The sequence below is a fragment of the Dryas octopetala genome, chromosome 9, assembly GCF_963921425.1.
Source record: "Dryas octopetala chromosome 9, drDryOcto1.1, whole genome shotgun sequence".
Taxonomy (NCBI): domain Eukaryota; kingdom Viridiplantae; phylum Streptophyta; class Magnoliopsida; order Rosales; family Rosaceae; genus Dryas; species Dryas octopetala.
In genome coordinates this window covers 19,928,595-19,948,407 of record NC_141374.1, presented here as the reverse complement: position 1 = coordinate 19,948,407, position 19,813 = coordinate 19,928,595, and the positions used below count along the sequence as shown (strand labels likewise).

The 19,813-nt window shown below is 36.8% G+C and overlaps 2 protein-coding genes across 3 annotated transcripts; one reads left to right on the top strand and one right to left on the bottom strand.

Annotated features, from left to right (window-relative positions):
- Positions 1-13: 13 nt before the first annotated feature.
- On the top strand, positions 14-3,367 carry LOC147275475 (Cwf18 pre-mRNA splicing factor). The gene is given in 6 exon segments (XM_086257358.1): positions 14-156; positions 862-1,028; positions 1,667-1,799; positions 1,911-2,025; positions 3,043-3,072; positions 3,075-3,367. Coding segments are annotated over 5 exon segments (462 nt in total). The 5' UTR covers positions 14-156; positions 862-870; the 3' UTR covers positions 3,101-3,367.
- Positions 3,368-4,239: 872 nt separating this feature from the next.
- On the bottom strand, positions 4,240-16,749 carry LOC147275474 (Endosomal targeting BRO1-like domain-containing protein). Of its 2 annotated transcripts, XM_086257065.1 has the most exons (13): positions 16,339-16,749; positions 15,633-15,682; positions 14,886-15,157; positions 14,725-14,799; positions 14,579-14,637; positions 10,921-11,056; positions 10,578-10,674; positions 10,408-10,474; positions 9,878-9,976; positions 8,795-8,884; positions 6,065-6,219; positions 4,941-5,042; positions 4,240-4,786 (listed from the first exon to the last, which is right to left on the bottom strand). In XM_086257065.1, exons 3-13 carry the CDS (start codon positions 15,136-15,138, stop codon positions 4,636-4,638), a joined length of 1,284 nt encoding a protein of 427 aa, XP_086113191.1. In that variant the 5' UTR covers positions 15,139-15,157; positions 15,633-15,682; positions 16,339-16,749; the 3' UTR covers positions 4,240-4,635. The 2 variants fall into 2 exon arrangements, with proteins under 2 accessions (XP_086113191.1, XP_086113190.1); XM_086257064.1 differs by lacking the exons at positions 14,579-14,637; positions 14,725-14,799; positions 14,886-15,157; positions 15,633-15,682; positions 16,339-16,749 and adding an exon at positions 11,207-11,396.
- Positions 16,750-19,813: the final 3,064 nt, after the last annotated feature.

The window sequence follows — 19,813 nt, the reverse complement described above, 5'->3', positions numbered from 1 at the left end:
CTGTGTTTTTATTTTTTTGAGTCTGTCTAGTCTACCCTCTCCACGACTCCACTCTCCTGCTCTCCTCTTCTCTCTTGTTTCTCTATTTCTTGCACAGTGCAGCAGACACTAGACAGCGCGAGGCTCCTGAACGAACCTTCTCGTCTCTTCTCTCTGGTAATATCGCTACTTCCATCTTCTTCCTCTTTTATTAACTATTAATTAACAATTTCCCAGAAACCAAATTACGCGAGAGCAAAGACTCCTGAATTCAGTCAGTCTTCTACCTGGCTTTCTGCTCCTCTTCGTTTCTAAAATTTAAACATAAATTATGCATTACTTGTATTGAACCGCTTGTTTTGTATTCCTCACGTTTCCTGCGCAACCAAACAGAGGGCTAAGTTCTTATGCTACGTTCACTTGCAATTATGCCTTAGGGTTTCGGGTTTTTCTGTTGCAATAGCATATTCTCTGTATAGGAATAAAAGAAAAGAGTATCATGCTTGATAATTTGATAGAAATTCTAACAATTGGCTGATGTTTTTTGTTTTAAAGAAGAGATTGGTGAGTCTTTCGATCATTTAAGATAAAAAGCAAGCTGTAGAAAATTTATTTAAAATTATTCAAGACTTTCCTTTGGTTAAATTCTTTTTATTTAAAAAAAATAAGGAGTTTTGAAGAATTAGTGGTTGAATATCTGCTGCTGTAGCTCAAATTAGCATGTAATAGTAATATGCTTCATTGCTATCCTTGTACAGAGTGGCTATGGTATGCCTTTTGCATTTAATTTATGCAAAATATTATGTACGACAAGCCACTTTTTGGAGATGAAACTATTGACTGTTAAATTTCAACTGTTTTTCCCCCATTTGTATGACATAGGTGAAGCAAATGGCTGCTGAAGACGACTCCATTGAAGAAGTTGTTGCAGCACGCCAAGAGAGGCTAAGATCCCTCAAGGCTGCACAGGAACTGTTAAACACTCCAGATGAGGATTCTGGTCAAGTTAACAACAACACTAATGATGACAAAGAAATTAATGAAGATGCGTGAGTATATCCTGTTCTTGTTGTATGTTAACCACTTACTTATTGCTCACTAGTCTTATTGTGGCTTTTGTTCATGATATAATTACAGTTGAAGGCCCTGTAGGTGTTACAGTGCCTCTTCTTTTGAACTCATGAGTTTGTATGGTGATTTACCCCATGATGTTTCCACTATACTTATATGCATGTGTGTTCATGGGTCATTTGAGATGTTGCATCAAGGTTTTTGTTTATGTTTGAACTTTCATATACCTCTTCAAGGTAATGTGTTTAATTTATAGGGGTTTTTTTTTTTTTTTTCAGTTAACCGTAACTATAGATTATATGTTTTTATCTTAAGCACAAGAGTATAAGGACAACAATAAACCTGAAATGATGGTCAAAGGGGGTGGCTGAATTAAGTTTGGGAAGTTTAAGCAGAAATTGTCACACCACACACAAAATAGACTTTTGCTTCCATTTTCATGAACTTATATAATGTAATTGTTTAGTTTAATAACATAATTGATTATGATTTATATTAGATGGTATGGTTAGTATGTTTTTGGTTATATGTTTAAAAATACATGGGGGTTATCAGTTCTTCATTGTCTATTGGTACTTCAAATGATACCTTAACATTGAACTGCCAATTTATGCAGCAATACCAACATGAAATTCCGAAATTATGTTCCTCATGATAAGCAGCTTCAGGAAGGAAAGCTTGTTCCACCAGTACTACCAAAGTTTGAAGACCCTGTTGCAGCAGTACCTCCTCCATCAGAGAAGAAAGAGGTATCATTACTTTCAAATTTCACTAACCCAGTCTCTTAATCACAAAATTCTGTGTTTCTGTGGTGAATTGTCTCTTACCTACACATGATCTTATTCTGGACCAATTTTCAGGACCCTTTCGTGAATATTGCTCCTAAAAAACCAAACTGGGAACTTCGCAGGGATGTGCAGAAGAAGTTTGATAAGCTTGAAAAGCGAACCCAAAAGGCAATGTGTAAACTTATGGGTAAGTAATTAGCATTTTCTGATTAACATATTCCCTCCATAGAAAGATTTAACAGAATGGACATCATTACATATATTTTCTTAAATTGGTTGGTTAGACAACAGTTGAACGGTTTCTTGTAGGCACAACACTTTTTTACCATTTTTTATTTAGATAGAAAGCATTGGGTGTCTTCATTTGTCTGGTGTCGCTCCTCTCTGAACGTTCTGTAGATATTAGGGTTTTTTTTTTCAGCAAAAAAAGCGGATGGAAATCTCAGCCTTTGGCTCTAATACCAAATTGCTAATTAGGCTGAATGATTATTTCCATTATACTGAGGGTATTTTCTACAGGATACAAATACCAAAAATGGTAAGTCAACTATACAATTAAACTAATTGACAACTAATTACAGCTAATATACGCTAACTGTCTTCTTGTTTTCCTTTGATATTGAGCTCTTTTTGCATAATTGGTATCGATATTCCTCACCATTATTACTTAATTGTTATTATATCAAACTTCAACGGGTGGCCCCTTGGATATCCTGTTGCATTGTTCATGGGCAAATAGTTTAAGAACCATAATTTTGGGGCCTCATTTCTGCCCCTCTGCATGAACAAGATTCAGTCTTTTCTTTCTTACACATCACCAAGTTGTGTAAGAAATATATCTGGTAAAACAGAAATTTAATCTTGCATAAGAGAATATGATGTTAAAATTTTTGTTAAATTTTCCAGTCCATTCTTCTATGAGAATATATTTTGTAAGTTTCTCTATGTTATAATTTCACTTTTTCTGCTAGTCCAGTTCTGTTTTTTTTAGGTAAGTTAATTGAAGTTGTAGTGTCTTGTTTGTTGACCAACATGTTCAATGTTTGGCATATAAAACATGCAAATATTTCTCACTTTACACTTTAGTAAGCCTACGTTCTGTGACAGAGAATCAAATGCTTGATATGGGGGCCTAAATAAACTGTACTATAGATTAGGTGTAGTCATATTGAACTCACTTACCTGTTGTCTTTCTTTTTGGCAGAGGAACAAGAAAAGCAAAAGCAATTGGATGAAGTGGCAGAAATGGTGCAGAAGACTAGTATTGAGTTTACATAAGCTCTTTGAGTTGGACCCTTAGAACCCCCTCTCCCTTTGGAAAAAAAAAAATATTATAAAATCTTAAGCTTAATTCCAATGATCAACAGAGTGAACAGACTTGTTCAATTTTGAATTGGTTGACTAGAGAGTTATATCATTTTGTAAGTAGTGATATACTTTTAAGCACCTTTTTAGTTTTATTATTGATGATAAACGCTGTTGTTTCGAACCCCCTACTGATTGAACGAAAGACTTTCCACTTCCAGTAACGTGAATAACTGTTAGTTGCCACTTGCTAGTCCCGACGATCCTTCTTTAAACACGTCTACACTCGAAACACCAAAGACTAGGCTGCTGATATGTATAAGCAATAAGAATGAAACTTAGGGTTTGTTTGGGAGTGATTTTGTAGGAAGCGCTTTTGCTTAATAGAGCTTTTACTATAAGCGTTTTTACTAGAAATTCATAGATTTTTTTGAAAAAAATTTAAGTGTTTCTTGTTAATATATTTGGAAGTGCTTAGGTGTTTCACTTGAAAGTGTTTCTAAGTACTTTTAAAACCTAAAAGTATTTTTTTATTTTTGGGCAAACATAAGCAAAAACGTTTTTGACTATTTGAAAGCGCTTTTAAGCCTTCTATAATGGCATTGCTACTTTGTTTGATTTCGAAAATGCTCTTAACTTGTACGAATCACTTGTTGATTCAAATTAATTAAGATGTCTTTGGTGAAGACTTATAACTCTAGTGGTTAATTGACTTTTAAACCTGAGGTTTTAGATTCAAATTTTTAAAAAATTATTGTGTGTGATCGTAACACTACGTGGCATAATGACATAGTGTTACCAATCCACTTAAATTGTAACATGTGTACAATAATTAATTTCTAAAATTCTAAACTCTAAAATAATGTTTGATAAGAAAATAACTAGGGCATTTTCATTTAAAGAGATCAGATGGGCATTTTCATTTAGAGTGACCAACAAAACAATGAAAGACTATTGAATTCTACCTTCGCCGGACACAACGCCTTTCACTTTTTTGAGTCTTCCTCCGAACATTTTGGCCTGAATATGTTTACGCGGTGCGTGCAACCTTCTCCTTATTAGTAATCAATTTTAAACACAAAATACGTTTAGAATGTTTTTGCATGAAACAGATGGGCAATCGTTTTGTACTGGCTTACCTTTTTTTTTTTTTTTTGGTACAAGGAGGGCTTAAAGCCCAGAAACATACTGGCTTACCTTTGACGAGGCATACCCATTATTGGGATTTTGCAAATAAATCATTCTTTCTCCCCAATAGAAGCAACCAATTTACAATTTGCACACAACAGAAGAAACTTATACAGAGCTCTATCAAAAGTAAATTACGCCATGGGAGAAGGAATAAAAGAAAATTATAAAGAAAAATGGGAAGGACAGCTCAAATAGACCTTTTACACAACAATTGAAGAATAAGCCACCTGGTTTTGAATGGTCATCGGTGCTCCTGGATAGCCCCTGGAACTCTGTAATACAGAAAATTATCACATAATGCTTATCTTCTGTCATTCCTGAGCTGGTTGGGACCAGTCTGTTCCCTACTCATGTGCTCCATGTTCCAAGAGGGGTCTACTGGAGGAAGTTGGTATTCATCCGGTTTCAAGGCCAAAGCAAAGTCAGGCAATGTTGGTGCTGTCTCCATGATTCTGTCGTCAAGATATCCAAAACCAGAGGTTAATTATTCTTAGGGTTAATTCTATCAACAAAGAACATTGGGATTGCAATTTGGTGCCAAGAGCGAAAGGAAATTGCATTAAGGCATAAGTATTATTAATTATGGTTCTCTCAAGCAGGACTTACTTTTCATGAGAGTACAGGTCACGGTTTATCCGCACTTTGCTTGAAGTATCTTTTGGAATTTTCTCAGATAGATATTTCATGGTTCCCCAAAGCGGTGGATTTCTGTATTATAAGGCACTTACTGGTTCAGAAAAGGATTCAAAAGGAAGGAAATAGTTCAAACAAAGAAAAATCAATCTTGAAACAACCATTGCTATCTGAAAGACAATAGATCTTCACATATAGTTCAGTACACACACACACACAAATTTCAAGGGCATGTAATATAATTTTCATTAATGTACAGGGTTCATGTTCTATTCGTGCAAGTTTTAAAGACCACATCCAAATGAATTCTCAGTCTCACTATACATGTCAAAGAAAAGAGACAACATTATATCAATATCGCAAATAAATGAACCACTAAGTAGAGGCGACCATGCCAACATCAATATGTGACAAGACACCTGTAAAATCGAATCAGGACTCCACACATGCATAGATGCATGAAAGGTCATTAGATAACTATTTAATAAGCATCACATGGGGGCTTATCGAGCATGCAGAGCCACATGAGGGTATTGTCAAAAAACCTTGTAGATAAGTTATTATTTTCATGCCTAGGACTTGCATTTTGGAAAACCACAAATTAAAACAATTTACATGTTTATGCCCACAAGGACTCCTTTGGTTCCTCAATTAGCACATGTTGCAAATAAGAATTTTTTGGTTTTCTAAACAAGGGTGTCATTGCAATTCAAGACCATAATTAACTGTAAAAGATTAATTAAAAAATTCTCTTATGAAGAAAACTTCCCTGGTTACTGAAATCCACTTCCTGATGGCCTAAAATTGCAAACCTCACATTTTTATGAGCATTATATGTGCATCCTTGTACATGTGTGTGTCTGTAGTTCACGGGGGAAGGGAAAAAGGATAAACATATTTTCAGACAGCATATGCTTACTGGCCCTACATTATTGCAGCTGCAGACTCTCAAAGGAAAACTTGTTGCTCTGAAAATAACTGCTAACTTAGACCACTTATCCTAGAAAAGAGCAGATAATCTGCTAGATAACACAAGAATCAAGATCAATAATTCATCTGCCAGCACAATGGTCAAGCAAAACAGAGCCTATACCTACCTCGACAAAGGAGGAGCAGCATTAAAGGCCTCACATGCCTTCTTACTTTCTTTAAAATACTCATCTGCTGCTTGCAAAGCAGCTACAGCCATCCCATGAAATTTTTCTGTGTTACCCTCATCAAGGATCAAACCATGATAATAATACGCAGCAGCCTGGTTAAAAAGGGAGAAAAAAGAGCTTCTGTCAGCTGTGAAAAATAAAAACTTCAATCATCACAATGATATCAAATTCTGAATATTAGTGGCAGAATAACCCATCTCTGTCAGCTAGATCAACCTAAAATAATCAATAACATACTAGACTCTTGCAGGTATAGCTGATTTATTACCCCTTAACAGCTTCATATATAATTTTAAACCAGATATCAAGCTTCAAAAATCAATGATAATTTATGTGTGTTGGACAATTCTGATGGAAAATTATAAATTTAGGTGAAAGAAAGACTGGCACAGTTTATGGTGGTAATCTTCTATACACTTCTCATTGGCAGGTTTTACTCAGAAAAGGACAGTGGTGTACAATAACCAAGAACACAAGTATCAAAATGTATTTGCATGCAATCTCATATAAGGGAAGACAAACCACATTAATAAGTAATCACAAAAAAAGTTGAAAAAATGGTGACCAAGTTGATAATCTTTTAGAATACACTGACAAACATTTTAAGCAAACAATCTAGAGGAATCATTAGAAGTCAATTTTTTTCCCTCAGAAAGGAAAAATTACATGTAAAACAAGCTTTTGATTTCGTTATAGAGTAATGCTAACTACAGTTGCCTTAGGTGGCTGTGCTAGACAGTCTTTGTTCAAATGAAGACATGTGTTTATGCTAGCTTAAAACACACAAAAAAGGGACCACGTTCTGGAGCCAAAAAGAAGTTATTGTCTTTACGCCACTTCCCTCCCTCCTCCCCCTGCCCCTTCCCCTATCCTTCACTCCACACAACTCTGGCCCCGCTTTTGTGTGGAGCTACTTTGATCCCTGATTTCTCTCCAAACAAAAGATGTTCACCCATTGTTCTTGTTCTTGAATCTGGGAGTGACAGCTCAAGAGAGGTTGCCTCTGATAGAGAGGCTGCTATTACCAGAGCCAGAACAGTTTTGGGACCAAATTCCCATCTGGGTTTTCATGGAGACATTGAATTGGCTCGTGCCACATCAATATATTGCATAAATTTTGTGAGATCACAACAAAAGATGATGCCAACCCGATGGTAAAGGTGGATTCAGAGGAAAAGGTAGTGCCTTTGAAGCTCGGAAAGTTCAGGCATGTCAATGTGGTGAAGGTAGTAGTAACAGCAATGCGGATGCAAGAAGGTGCTTTTCTATGGGCTTCCTTGCATATGTAATGGATGAAAATTATTCATTGCAAGTACTCATTAGAACCTAAAAGAAAAAACAATCCAGCAACAAACCTACTCTGCCATTAACACCAGGTCATAAGCCAGCAATGTCTGGAAATTCAGGAAACTAGCACCTCTCTCTCCCTCTCTGACATATGCTCTCATATAGTATAATGAAAACCTTAAGGGTATTACTCGCCAAAACATTAAAAAAATAGATAACCTCAAGGACATTGCTATTTTCTCCGGCATTCACCTCACTATTATCCCTACACCTAATAGATTCAATGCCACATACAGAACACCAACTAGGTTGCAGTGATGAAAGAAGTGGGCAGTATTATAGAGAAAGTAAATAGAAGACAACTTAGAGAGAGTGAGTCAGGGTTTGGTACCAGAGATGTGGTGGGAGGAGGGAGGAGAGGTAATGAAAGAGACTAATTCTTCTTGTCTTTTCAAATTCTATAGAAATGTGGTCCCTGTTTTGAGCTATCATAAATATTTTGTCTTCATTTAAACGGAGACTGTCTAGTACAGTAGCCTAAGGCGACTGTTGCAAGCATTACTCTTCCTTATCGTAAGAATCTGAGAAATATTATCCTTATAATGAAAGAATAACTCAGAATGATATAAGGATAGTAAGCAACGACCAAAATGTAGTAAGACCATAAACAAAGTGTTGTGTTTTTTGTCTCGTCGGAAATTTCTGGAGGAAGCTACAGGTCAGGCCAAGAGCAATAGGGAGACTGGGCAGTGGGGTAGTTTGGTGTTTTCCTAGTGGGGTACAATTTTGGAAGACAAATAGGACTTGCGCAAGACTTTCCTAGTGTGGGAAAGAGTTCTAAAGGGTTTTCCTTGTGTACAAGGGAATAGAATTAGCTAATAGGTAGATTACCTAATTCTATTAGGATTAGGAATCCATATTGTAATTGGTAAGTCTATGCTCTATAAAAAGGCTGGTGCAAGTCTCATAGAAAATATAAGTATAGCTAGAGACTTCTAGGGAAGAAACTCAAAGGGAGACCCGGGTTAGAGACTCAAGGGTGAGTGACTTCAAGGGAACGGTTTTTCAAGAAGGAAACACACAAGAGAGCTATTTGTGCAAGAGAGAAGAGAGCGGCTGCAAGTTGGGTAGTCTAGGGTTTCAATAAGTTCTTGTACTCTTATTCTATACATAGTGCAGCTGTGATTCTCTAAGGATCACACGGGGACGTAGGCAAAGTTCGCCGAACCTCAATAACAAATCTTGGTGTTCTTTGTGTTTACTTTTGCTGCCATATTGTGTGTTGTTTGCTATATCTGTTTTAACTCTAGAATACATCAAGGACAAGATCACAGGGGATGTTAATTCACTACACAAAGACACGTAGAGAGTGCAGCATACCTTTGCCTCAACATCTTTCCACTTCACAAAGAGCCGATGCTTTTCACCCCAACCATTTAATAATGGAAGGTTCATAATGTTATCTTGAGCCTGTAAAGCAAATGGCATAAAGAAAGAAAAAGTTATACTTCAGGGTCACCAATTTTGAAGTGATTCGACAAATATATTCTGACATAGTGAGGAACATAGTGTAATCATGAGGAACATAGTGAACAATTAGAATTAATGACTTAAATATGACATGTAACTGATATGGAATTAAATACGAACTTTGCACAACATATTGCGGAGAAAAAAAGGCCAAAATTACTCAATATCAGGAAAGGAGAAAGGAAAATCTAAAAATAGAGCAAATAAAATGGGCTATATGTAAGAGGAATAATAGAGACAGAAATTATTCAGACAAAAAGAACCTAATATAATATGGTTAGAACCTCTTGTTTGGAGCATTCAGATAATATTAGGTTCATGTTCTCTAACCATTCCAAATGCTGGGAGTGTGGGTAGATGTCCATCATCATGGGCATGTACTATATATGCATGTAAAGGCATAACCACATATATGAAAGAAAATCTGGTACGTTATTGAAGACTACTGGTTACAGCAAAAGATAATAACTAGAACCAAACACACAGTCACTAGTAATTATAGCAAAGAAGTATAAATGTGTAAGCTCTCCTAAGGGATCAACCAAAAACAGAGGGTATATCTTTGTTATCCATTTTCTGTACAGGGGTTTTTTTACATTTATGGTTTGGTTTTTTCACTGTGCAATGTAATCCATCATGTACCTGCAAGGAGGTTTTAGTATCACTGTAATGCTCCTCTAATCTAGAATATCTAAATTCAGACCCTGAAATGATGTATTGGGTAAAGTAGTACTGTAGGAGTGATATTTTATTATTTTCTCTTTCCAACTCAAAAATGGTTCAAATTGCAAATTCTTATAATATGAACAGCCAAAGAACATGAAGAAAACTGGATAAACAATGGAAGCATGGAAGATTATTACAAAAATCCTAGACTTTAAGTGACATTGCTAATTGATAAGAGCACACCAGCAATGATGAGAAATTTATTACCTGCTGCCAATACTTTACCATCTCACATGAAAGCCTTCGCTTCACTGCAAGAGTGGCTTTTGTACTATCAATTGCCATTCCAAGTTGAATATCGACACCCTGCAAAAGAATTGGAAAGAATGAAGTCAAAAAAAAAAAAAAAAACAATAACAACAACAACAAAGAAAACAAGAAAACAGTAAGCAAAAAAATCATAGATCAGAAAAGTTCTAACATAATTTCATTTCGGGATAAGTTGGACCGTTATGAGATGTTAGGAAAGAAAGGAAGGAAGATGCATGTAAAGAACTCAATTATTGTAATTGCACTCTGTGTCCATTAACCAGGATAGGTTCACCTATTCAAGGTGGATTGCATTATTTATGTTCTATAGTAAGAGATCAAATTTAGAACCACTATTATCATGCAGTATATTAAATTTTACTAGTAAAATATGTCATTTAGATGGTTGGTCAAATTGCAGGCATGATGTCTGAAATATAAATAATGTAACAGTTTATCAGATCAGTACATTCAAAGAAAGCTACTACCTGTCCTAATGCTTGTAGGCAAAGAGCTCGAAGAACTCCTTCTGCTAGGTCGACTGGCAAGTTTCTCCTGCAATAAGGCAATAGTCAAAATATTAAGAATAGCAGCATTAAGAAGATCATGATTACAAGAATGAAATTGGAATCAGTGTAAATCTTCCAGGGATACAAACTTCAGCTCAGCAGGCAACTGTGGGAGAACATGTCGGACAGCACAGTCAAGGTATCCTGCTGCCTTCAGTAAAATATCAATTGAAGCTCGTCTACTCTCTGTAACAAAATAACCAACAAAGAAACCTTCACAGTAGAACCAGGATAAACAAAAGAAACCTTCAGCAAACAGTTTCATGCTATAAACTACAGTTTTCTTAGAAACTCCTTTAGCAAAGAGAAGACTTCGTAACCACTAAAGGTCCAAACTAATTATAGAAAGCTTCAAGAAAAGAAATGAGAAGATAAAATGAAAAAATACAGGATATAACTGCCTACGGCTCAGTCACATGCATTAATACCTACCTTCCGAAACTTTTGGCTGATAACCATCAGCAGATGTTCTTGGAAGAAGTAACAAGTTAGCTTGTGATAATGATAGCATTGCCATTAAATGCAAAATCGACAGCACCTCGTACCATGCATTAGACATGGCTGTTTCCTGAAAAATTGTTCATTCAAATCAAGCCAGGTTTCCTGTGACAAAATGATGGAATCTCAACCCTATTTGAGGAAAGAGTGAAAGAGGAAAGAAAAAAAATGATATGCATAACAGATAAATGTGAACTTAAGAGTGCTCCTGCACGCCCACCTCTGCATCATCCTCTTGATTTACCCAGACAAATTGCACCTTGTGTTGTAGCTGGCTCCCTTCACCATAGAAACTATGGTCAAGGGTGGACCATAGTTTCTTGATTCGGGTTATGTGTAGTTGGTACAAGGTCAAGGCCAATGATATTTGGTGCAAGGTAATTTGCATGATATGCTCGCCAAGGTGGAGATTGTTGTTAATTTGGCTCGCATTTGAAGATTTCCTGGTTCATGGGGGATTTCCATGGTATTCTAGGATGAAGTTAGGAGTCCAAATAGGTGTTGGAAGGTTATTAATTCCTGGTGCGTTTTGGACTTCATTTTGGGCAAGTTTTGAGGTTTTCCTTGTGTATAAAGGAAACTTATTTCCTACTCAAAGTTAACTTTCTTCCTACTTTATCTAGGATTGTAATATAAGGCCTATGGTTATAAATAGGACCTTAGGGGCTTAGAAAAATGTGAGAGAATCAGATTAGAGTGAGCAAGTCCTTAGGATTCTTGGGAGGCACACAATCTAGAATTGGTGAGATCAAGATTAGGTAATTAATCTTGGGTGAGAGATCTAGGGTTTTGGGAAACACTTTGTGAAAGGGTGTACAAGGGATTTGGGGATTGGGTTATGTGATTTAGTCCAATTGTAATCTTAATACTTATTATTCTCATAGTGAAGAACGGAGATCTCTCCCGGGGACGTAGGCAGGAATTTTGCCGAACCTCGTAACAAATCTCGGTGTGATTGTGTGTGCTTGTTGGTTTATTATTTTCTGTTTTCTTGGCTGTGTTTGTTATTTATCTTTCATCGAATTATTGCTTGTACGCCGTGAAGGTGGGAATTAGGATTTAATTCTCAAACTACATCAACAAGTGGTATCAGAGCCAGGTTTCGTGTTCATCGATCGTGGTTCCGTGTTTATCGATCGAGGGTAGTTTGTCATGGCAGCGGGAAGTAGTGGTGTTTCATCCTTTAAGGTGGAGCAATTTGATGGAAGAGGTAACTTTACTCTATGGCAAAAGAGAGTGAAGGATGTCCTAGTTTCGCAAGGCTTGGCACGCGCCTTGAAGGGAAAGGAAGTAGGAAAACCGGCAAAGATGACAGATGATGACTGGGAAGACTTGGAGTGCAGGTGTGTGAGCACAATTCGGCTTTATATTGCTGATAATATTATCAACAATATAGATGAAGATTCTGCCCCGGAATTGTGGAAGAAACTAGAAAAGCTTTATTTAGCTCAGAAGTCTATGGCCACAAAGTTGAATCTGAAGCGGGACATATATAAGCTGAAGATGGAAGCGGGTGCAAATCTCATGGATCATATGAACGTGTTCAAAGGACTGCTAAATCAACTCGAAAGAGTTGGGGTAAAGATTGAGGAAGAAGATCGAGCCCTCTTACTTCTAACCTCACTTCCTGATACATATGACAACATAGTGGATATCTTCTTGTATGGTAAGGATACACTGAAGATGGAGGAGGTCGAGTCAACTCTCTTGTCTAGTGAAAGGAGAAAGAAAGTTGAGGATAAAGATTCCTTGTTTGTTGCTCATGGTCAAAGAGGAAGGCAAACTACCAAGGGTTCTAGTGATAATAGCAAGGCTAGATCAAAGGGTAGTGGTAAGGGCTGGCAGTGCTACAAGTGCAAAGAGTGGGGACACATAAAGAAGGACTGTCCGACTTGGAATAAGAAGGATGGTCATGGCTCTACAGCGGTAGCAGACTATAATGAATCTGGAGAACTTCTCACAGTCTCTATAGGTAACACTTCTTCTCATGGTGATTGGATATTGGATTCGGGTTCTACTCACCATATATGCTCTAGGAAAGAATATTTTGAAAAGTTTCAAGAATCAAAGGGAGGATCTTTCTCTTTGCCTGACGGGTCCAAAGTTGACGTCATGGGGGTTGGAACGGTGAAGATCAAGATGTTCAATGGGGTGGAACATACTTTGGGTGGAGTCGCTTATGTCCCAAAGCTACAAAGGAATTTGATATCCTTGAGTAGGTTGGATTCCAAGGGCTACCTGGTTTTGATAGCAGGTGGAGTCATGAAAATTACTCATGGAAGCATGGTCCTAATGAAGGGAGAGAAGTGTGGTGGTTTATATCGTTTGATAGGAACTCAAACCTCGATGGTTGGTTGGAAACGAAATGCACAAGAAATCAAGCGCTTGAGGAAGGTCTCGTTTGCGGGTACAGCAGAGACGGTTGTGACATGTTTCCAAGGTTCAAACGATGGTGAGAAAGGAGATCCTACTGGAGGAGGGGGTGAATCGAGGCCCCTCTTCGGTGCTAACCGGTAATTGGTTACACGATGCAGCTGCACATAGGTATTGGCCGTGCGAATCAAGGGTGGACCATAGTTTCTTGATTCGAGTTATGTGTAGTTGGTACAAGGTCAAGGCCAATGGTATTTGGTGCAAGGTAATTTGCATGATATGCTCGCCAAGGTGGAGATTGTTGTTAATTTGGCTCGCATTTGAAGATTTCCTGGTTCATGGGGGATTTCCATGGTATTCTAGGATGAAGTTAGGAGTCCAAATAGGTGTTGGAAGGTTATTAATTCCTGGTGCGTTTTGGACTTCATTTTGGGCAAGTTTTGAGGTTTTCCTTGTGTATAAAGGAAACTTATTTCCTACTCAAAGTTAACTTTCTTCCTACTTTATCTAGGATTGTAATATAAGGCCTATGGTTATAAATAGGACCTTAGGGGCTTAGAAAAATGTGAGAGAATCAGATTAGAGTGAGCAAGTCCTTAGGATTCTTGGGAGGCACACAATCTAGAATTGGTGAGATCAAGATTAGGTAATTAATCTTGGGTGAGAGATCTAGGGTTTTTGGGAAACACTTTGTGAAAGGGTGTACAAGGGATTTGGGGATTGGGTTATGTGATTTAGTCCAATTGTAATCTTAATACTTATTATTCTCATAGTGAAGAACGGAGATCTCTCCCGGGGACGTAGGCAGGAATTTTGCCGAACCTCGTAACAAATCTCGGTGTGATTGTGTGTGCTTGTTGGTTTATTATTTTCTGTTTTCTTGGCTGTGTTTGTTATTTATCTTTCATCGAATTATTGCTTGTACGCCGTGAAGGTGGGAATTAGGATTTAATTCTCAAACTACATCAACACTTGGAAGAAGTAACAAGTTAGCTTGTGATAATGATAGCATTGCCATTAAATGCAAAATCGACAGCACCTCGTACCATGCATTAGACATGGCTGTTTCCTGAAAAATTGTTCATTCAAATCAAGCCAGGTTTCCTGTGACAAAATGATGGAATCTCAACCCTATTTGAGGAAAGAGTGAAAGAGGAAAGAAAAAAAATGATATGCATAACAGATAAATGTGAACTTAAGAGTGCTCCTGCACGCCCACCTCTGCATCATCCTCTTGATTTACCCAGACAAATTGCACCTTGTGTTGTAGCTGGCTCCCTTCACCATAGAAATAAGAAATGCCTTTAGGATTTATCAAAACTAGTGGATACAATTTTATGAGATGAAATAAGACACATGATTTACCATCTTTCATTAATCCCAAAAGGACAGGCAAGTAATCCTCAAGAGCCTGCTGAAGATCAGCTAATGTTGAACCACCTGAGGACAAGAATTCATTCAGATGTAGAAATACCTGAGTTTACATATTATTTGGACAAATAAGAAATTTTGTGTCTATGACGAACCGTGTTGGGTAGCAGCTTTTCTCCTTGTTCTTGTAATCGTTGGACCTTCTTGGCCAGCCATTACAACTATACGAGTCCTTAAAGCAGACAGGCGTTCCACTAAACTCTTGGATAAGTGATCACCAAGTGACTGAGAGAAATCAACAGGTTTAGGGATTCGCAAACCGGGAACATAGACAGAGACGTCCCCAATGTTTGATGGCCTCCTCCTATTTCCTACTGTATCTTTCGGTGTTGACACCAGGCATCCCATATCCTAAGACTTGCTAAATCTGCCAACCCAGATAGAATTTAGTCAATCAGCATCAGCACTATTGAGGTTGTGTACACATATATGCTTATCTATGAACATGTATTTGTAGCTTATTGCATGTAAATTCTCTCTTAGATGAAACAGTGATGACTTTAGAACAGCATGTAGGTAATAGATTCCCATGCATATGAACCAGAAATGGAAGACGGTTCAAATATCATAGTACAAAGAATGAAGATAAGTATCACAAGGAAGGTGGAACATAAACAGTAAGAAAGCCATAATTAAATGTCAACTAACAAAGCACAAGTAGTAGGTTGCTCACGAGCAACACCCAAATGACTCTGACTAGAACTCTCCTTGAGATATTATTATGTTTATAACTTTAATTGGTGTATAAAAATAATTATATCTCTATTTCCAAAAGTAGACTAGCTCGGTAACATTTAGTAAAACAAATAAATAACAATTGTCTAAAATTGATCTAAACCCACCTTGTCTCTAATCAGATGGTTGACTGATTGGTCAAACGTTCTAGTAATTTCTGCACAAACACACACCAAAAACAAAAAAAATCACAATTAGGAGTTAAAGCTGAAGCAAGAAAAACGTATATTATTTTGTTTAAAGGCAACAAAATCACATGAATGGCATGACCCATGACATTGTAGAAAGAGTTGAAAAGAAAAAGTGTACACCGAACTTTAAAAAAGATGGTGATTTCTCGTGTAACCCGTTACGTTAAAATGTGAAAGTAAAGGAATTCAAATTGAACTGGATTGGATTGGATTGGCATTTGGTATTTGGTATTTGGTATTTGGTAACCCCTCACGAAACACTTAACTTGAGCAGTTGAGCTGAAGATTATGAGTAAAGGGTCTCCAAACAAGCTCAAACAAGCAACAATTGGAGGGGAGCGCTAAATTAAAAAAGAAATAAAACCCAGAATTGAAGCTCCAAGCAATTGCAAACTGACATATTAAAGTGCGGAAAGACCAGAAAATGCAGAGCAAGATAATAAAATTTGAGGATGTTTATTATCTTTCTGGGTTTTGTAAATGAAACACAAAATACAGCAAACCAAAATAATAAAAAAAGGAAAAAACCGGAGAACTCAATCGAATAGAACTAGAAAACACATTTTGTCAAGAGTTTGCCGACGACCAAAAAGTAGAATTGAATTGTTTACTTGCCAATTACCATAAAGCCACTAGTTTGTGCGTGCGTTGGCAATTGCAAATTTGCAACTTGAAAGGCAGAGACAGAGACAGAGAGACACAGACACTCAATCATCAGATGAAATGAAACCCAGTCTCCTAAACACAGAAACTGTACGGACCACAGTCATCGCCGAGCTTATTTGGTGTGAAGTATGAAGATCGCAGACAGCACAGCACACTCTTGAGTCTTGAATTCAAAAAGTTAAAAAGTTTTTTCTTAATCGTCCTCGTCCGGAGAAGAGAAGAAACAGCCAAAGAAAGAGGGTGTGGAATTGAAAAAATAATAATAGGTAAATGGGATTTTGTTTCTAGTTTCTTATTCAAGGCTTTAGCTTTAAGCGGGTTCGACTTCAACACTCAACAGCATGTTGGGTATTACAGATTGGTGGAACTTGTATTGTATATATCGGCAGCATTCAGTCGCTTTCTTTTCTCCATATATATTCTTTTTTTTTTCTCTTTCTTTTTTGTTAACAATCATAATAATAATAGTTAAAACTTATACTACTAATAACGTTTGAATGGCACATTGGCACCCTATTCCTAATTCCTCCTCCTATTCTCTCTCTACCTCTTATCACTCATCAAACATCACTATTCACTCTCAAAGTCACCCCACCAGTCGGTCCCTCTTTTTCCTACGTCAACAACAACTGTCTGTTATTCTTGTCATTTCTGCACCATACTTTTTCACTTACATGTTTTTTTTTCACCAAATTTACCACTTTCTCTATATATATCCAGCATGACTAGCACCAGTGCACCACCACCAATAGCATACGACTAATATGATGAAACTGGAACGCAGGCACTCTTCTTTCTTTTTGCCCTTTCCCTTCTCCGATCGAGGAAAAGAAACCCACTAATACCTCACAAAAGAGATGACAAGTGTCAAGAAAATAATTTGTGCAAACTCCTAATTAGTGGGAGCCAACATACTCTACCAATAATATTTTTTAAATTGTTGGGATTTGTCTTCTATATGGGCTATGGCCAAAGAAAAGAAATCGACCTTCATTCACCCACCTTGGCTTGAAACAAACAGCTAGATACACTTTTCAGAGTCAGAACTATAATGACAGTAACCAATGTGACAAGAAGATTTACCTCGTATGGAGCACCGGATCGCTAGATTCATACACGGAATTACAACTGACAATCCAAAAAGGATATTGTGACAATATTATTATTTTTCCCTACACTGTACTTGTATAAGTCAAATATTGACAAACAATAACTTGGAATTTTATGACATTGGCAATTTGGTATGTCCAACTGAATTAGTGTACATTTTTTTTTTCTAGTTGGAATGAATGATGTACATTAGATGTATTGTATTTGTATGACATATATATATATTAATAAAGTATAAATTTTTTTATTATTAAATGTATTTGCATGACATACATATATTATATATAGATGAATTCTATGATTCATGCGCAATAAAAAAATCGCGATTAAAAGTTAAAGTTGAATTAAGAAAAATGTATATTATTTTGTTTAAAGGCAAGAGAATCACATGAATGGCATGACCCTTGAATTGTAGAAGAGTTGAAAAGAAAAGTACATGTTGTTTCACTAATTATGTTTTCTTTGAATGGAAAACAAAACCATTTTGAAATTTTATATTGTTCTACTAATTGATATTTCCTATTCGAGCTAGGGAAAAAGTTTTAATTTCTTTTTTGAAGGGAGTTGGAAGAGTAAGAATTATTCGGACCATATTCTCGTCAATGTGAGATAGGGAATGGTGCCATGAGCTCATATACTAGTCTAAGATATTATATATTTACTAGTGTAAGATACTGGCATCCTAACATTCTATTATTCATAAACTAAGAAATATGAATATATAGCATAGCTTATAAGGTACATAGACATAGTTATATTTTAGACTTTTAGTTGACTAAGACATGCCTATGGTGTCATAACGTAGGAAGAAGACATTCAAAAAGGACATGAATTTATGGGACCTCTGCGCATCAAATGAAATCTTTGTGGCATAGCTGTCATTAGCATTCGAAAGCCTTTGATACGTACAGTTACAAAAGCTGCAAAACAAGAGTTTCCTTTTAGTTTCCTCTTTGATATGCAACTCATCCAATATGTTAGGTAGAAAACAAAGGAGGTATTTCATTTTCATTCGGTACCAAGCAGCGATTTGATCATATGATGGATGTTACTTGTATGGAATAACTCATTTTTTTCCATTTTTATTGCACGAAATAGATTCTTGGTTTATTTTTTTGACACTATAAATCAGCAAGCGAACAAATAATGTTTTCTAATAACAAGTAGAGATGTTGAGCTAAGCTAACAATAAGTCAATAACAAAGATTTGAAACTTAAATCTACCCCTTTGCCTATCGCATGGTCGAGGCAAATTTATAATCATACACAATAACCAGAAAGGCGTCACTTTTATTTTACTTTATTTGAAGTGTTTATTTATATTAGTTAATTACACTTACACTCTTTGAGGTTTATCGTCTTTTCACATATATTTCTTAGGGTTTCAAAAATTACACATACATCCCCTAAGGTTTCAAAACTATTGCATACAACCCCCTACAAGAGAAAAAAAAAATATTTATATTATGGTTGGATCTTACACCTTGAGTAATCTTATTAGGCCATTTTACCCCTTAGCATGTTTTTTTGAATAATTTCTCATCATTTTTCATCTCATATAGGAGGTTATATGTAACAGTTTTGAAACCTCAAGGGGTGTATGTGTAATTATTAAAACCTCAGAGGTATCTGTGAAAAGACGATAAACCATAGGGGTGTAAATGTAATTAATTCTTATTTATATTTACACTTTTACTTTGGACTTTTGGTATGTAAGTAGGGGGGCTAAACCAGTGACAATGAGACCAGACAGCCACAGGCCCACAGCAAGGCAGCTATATAAGCCCACCGTCCAAAAGCTCTAAGCCCTCCACGTTCATGCCCACGTGGCATCGTCGAAGCATGTCGTCACTCATAATCTAACTCCAGCCTCTGATTTGCTGAGGCCGGTGACTGGTATGAAAAAGGGAAATATCTAATTTAAAAATTTATAATATAAGGAAAGAAACACGTGGCGAGCGGTGGCAAATTATTGATATGGATATTGCCGTTTTCGGCTAAGGTTGTGCAGTGTTGTTGTGTTACGTTAGTATGCCGCTACTTTTACATTGAGATTTGAGAGAGAGGTACACGCCAGGCAACAAAGAAGGAGTTTGGACCATTACGTGCGTGCCACTTGTTGAAGATTGTCAACGTAGGCTGCCGGCCCGCCTGGGTTGGTTCATGGTTGGTTGGATTGAGATCACAGACTGTCTGGTCTGGCATAATCTAAAGTTCACAACTCACAAGGACGGTCAGATCACGTTGAATGACCAGAACTGTAGACACGTGTATCACCAATCATGCGTGGGGCCCACCTCTCTATGGTCCTGGGCTTTTTC

Excerpts from the sequence above, each read along its gene's own strand:
- LOC147275474 (XM_086257065.1), bottom strand. The coding sequence starts at position 15,138 with ATGGGATGCCTGGTGTCAACACCGAAAGATACAGTAGGAAATAGGAGG. Across the intron at positions 10,675-10,920 it reads TCAGCCAAAAGTTTCGGAAG|AGAGTAGACGAGCTTCAATT; the intron begins GTAGGTATTAAT and ends ATTTTGTTACAG. Across the intron at positions 8,885-9,877 it reads TGGTAAAGTATTGGCAGCAG|GCTCAAGATAACATTATGAA; the intron begins GTAATAAATTTC and ends TTTGCTTTACAG.